The following is a 2,270-nucleotide window of genomic DNA, read 5'->3' as shown; positions in this document are numbered from 1 at the left end:
GTGCTGCCTTCCAGATGGTGGCCACGGTGGCCGCCGGCAAGGGGATCGCTGTGAGTCACCCGCCGCCTACACATGGCTGCTCCTCATACCTAGGCAGGGTTAGTCAGCCGGCAGTCCCCGCTACGGGGGCGTTGGGGACACTGTCGCTCTGTTAGGCTCGCTGGGCATTCATGCTTGGCTCCTCTCCCCCAGGCTCGGGACCGGAGTGTCCCGGGGACTCTCGTGGGGGTGGGACCGGGGGCCCGTTGCAGGCTGAGAAGGGTGAGCTGTACCTGTGCCTTGCACATGTGACGTGCTGAGATCGGTAACCTGGCACCAGGAGGAGCGTGCTCTGCCCCATACAGTTCATCCTTCCTTTTTTCCATGTTTTTCTTTGCTTTCTGGCTGTGCCATCAGCCTGTGACAAAAAAAACCTGCAAAACCGGGCTGACCCCCTCACATCCAACAGGACGCAGCCCCTGGGAAACACTGTTACCCCTCCTGCTGGGAGGGAGATGCTCCAGCCTGCTCCTCTGTGCATCCCCCTTAGGAGGGGACCCTGACCTGGAGCAAGCGATCTGGCAGGCGTTGGCTGACCCTCGTCTGCGGGACAGGCCGAGGGGATGGGGGATATTTGGTTACTGAGGCTGCAGCCTCTCAGAGCACCTTCTCGATGCCTTGAGCTGAGCTACGGTCAGAAAAATCTGCATTTTGTGTTGAAGGCGACTTCCTCTGTGCCACAGCCCCCAGGGTGTCTGAGTAGGGGGAGAGAGCAGCATCCCCCTGCCCACCTGGGCTGGACCAGTTTTCCTACCAGCAAGATCTTCCAAATCTTCTCGGGCTGTCCTAAGGGACAGAGCCCTGGGGAGGAGGGGTGGTGACAGTGGAGGTGGCTTGGGGGGGTCAGCAGGCATCGTGTCTCTGCTGGCTGTGGCCAGGAGATAACCCACGGGGGAGGGGAGAGCCTGTGCTGCCAGCCTGGGGCAGAGCCCCGGGCCTCACCCGGATCCTGGGGTTTCTCCAAGCCGCAGAGTTTCCTGGAGTATCAGTTTTCTCCAGGCGTAGCGTGAAGGATGTCGAAATAGCGAAATAACTTTGCTAGGTGTGCAACCGGTGTGCCGCAGCACGAGAGGCGCTCGCCGGGGAGGAGGAGGCAGGCTCGGTTACGTCAGGAAGCGGCTGAGAAGGAATTAGGCAGGTTACAACTCGCCAGGTTAGACTCGGCTGCCCTCTCCTCCACGAGCAGCGCGGGGCTTAGTTCATGTTTCCCCGGGCTCACTGGAGTTAAGTGCCGTGGCTCAGGGGGAGCTGAAAAGCCCCTATTGAAGCAGTGAGCGCTTTCTAGCATCTTGGCACCTTGCGAGATCAAGCTGGGGGCTGATTCTTTGGGCATCTGCACATCTTAAAACTATTCCAGTAACACTGCTGGTTTCGGTCTGTGTCCAGGCGAGGAGCTCAGTGCTCTGGTTCCCACCATCCCAGCAGGGAGCTGGCCTTGCACCAAAAGCCACCGGTCTCTGCACCGCAATTAAAGCATACTTTTGTAATTCATGGGAATGCTGCCCTTGCCATCTCTTTCGCTCTGCAAAACCAAAAATTAAGCCAGGCTTGCTTTCTTAATCCTGCTCCGGGTGCGCAAGGCATCCTTGTACCCACAGGAAGGAGAGTCCATCAAAGCCATGAATAGTGTCTTACAAAAGACCATGCTCATCAGGGAAATAAAAGCCAGATAAAGGGGCAATTAGCAATTTTCTGTGTTCAGTGGAAACTGGTACATATAATAGCAACATTTGAGATGCATAAAGCTCTGTTTCCCCCGCCCCAAGTCCTTTCTTTCCTTGAGAATTGTTCTTATGAATTGGAAAGGCCATGATATTTGTGAGAAGCTGGAAAAAAAAAAAAATTGAAAGAACCCCTCTGCTCGGGGGCAGATCACTGCACAAAAGGCTGTGGGAGGGCCAGGGCTGAGCTGGCTGCAGCAGCCCAGGGTTTGCTGCTCTGCCTTCTCTTCGGCTGACGCACGGAGGTGATCTGACCACTGTTTTCTCCTTCCGAAATTGTTTTCCAGTTGCTTTCCTGTCAAAGCCTCAAGGCCTGGTTACTCCCAAGAAAAAAGGGAACGGGAATAAAAGAAGAAAAGGCAAAGGCCTGGGGAAGAAGAGAGACCCGTGCCTGCGGAAGTACAAGGATTTCTGTATTCACGGCGAATGCAAATACATCCGAGAGCTGGGAGCTCCCTCCTGCATGTGAGTTGCTGGCGTGTGCCGGGGGAGCCTTAGTCATGGTTCCTT

General features: G+C 56.0%; 1 protein-coding gene across 1 annotated transcript in view; it reads left to right on the top strand.

Annotated features, from left to right (window-relative positions):
- The window catches only part of HBEGF (heparin-binding EGF-like growth factor), a 6,596-nt gene that overhangs the window by 1,995 nt on the left and 2,331 nt on the right, over positions 1-2,270 (top strand). Inside the window, exons 2-4 of the mRNA XM_009322290.1 lie at positions 15-93; positions 193-261; positions 2,048-2,225. Of these exons, the coding sequence (XP_009320565.1) occupies positions 15-93; positions 193-261; positions 2,048-2,225 (326 nt within the window). The remainder of the gene's footprint in view (positions 1-14; positions 94-192; positions 262-2,047; positions 2,226-2,270) is intronic.

This window comes from Pygoscelis adeliae, unplaced genomic scaffold, assembly GCF_000699105.1.
Source record: "Pygoscelis adeliae isolate BGI_AS28 unplaced genomic scaffold, ASM69910v1 Scaffold514, whole genome shotgun sequence".
Lineage (NCBI taxonomy): Eukaryota > Metazoa > Chordata > Aves > Sphenisciformes > Spheniscidae > Pygoscelis > Pygoscelis adeliae.
Note: the sequence above shows the minus strand (reverse complement) of the source record. Positions and strands in the feature narration are given on the sequence as shown.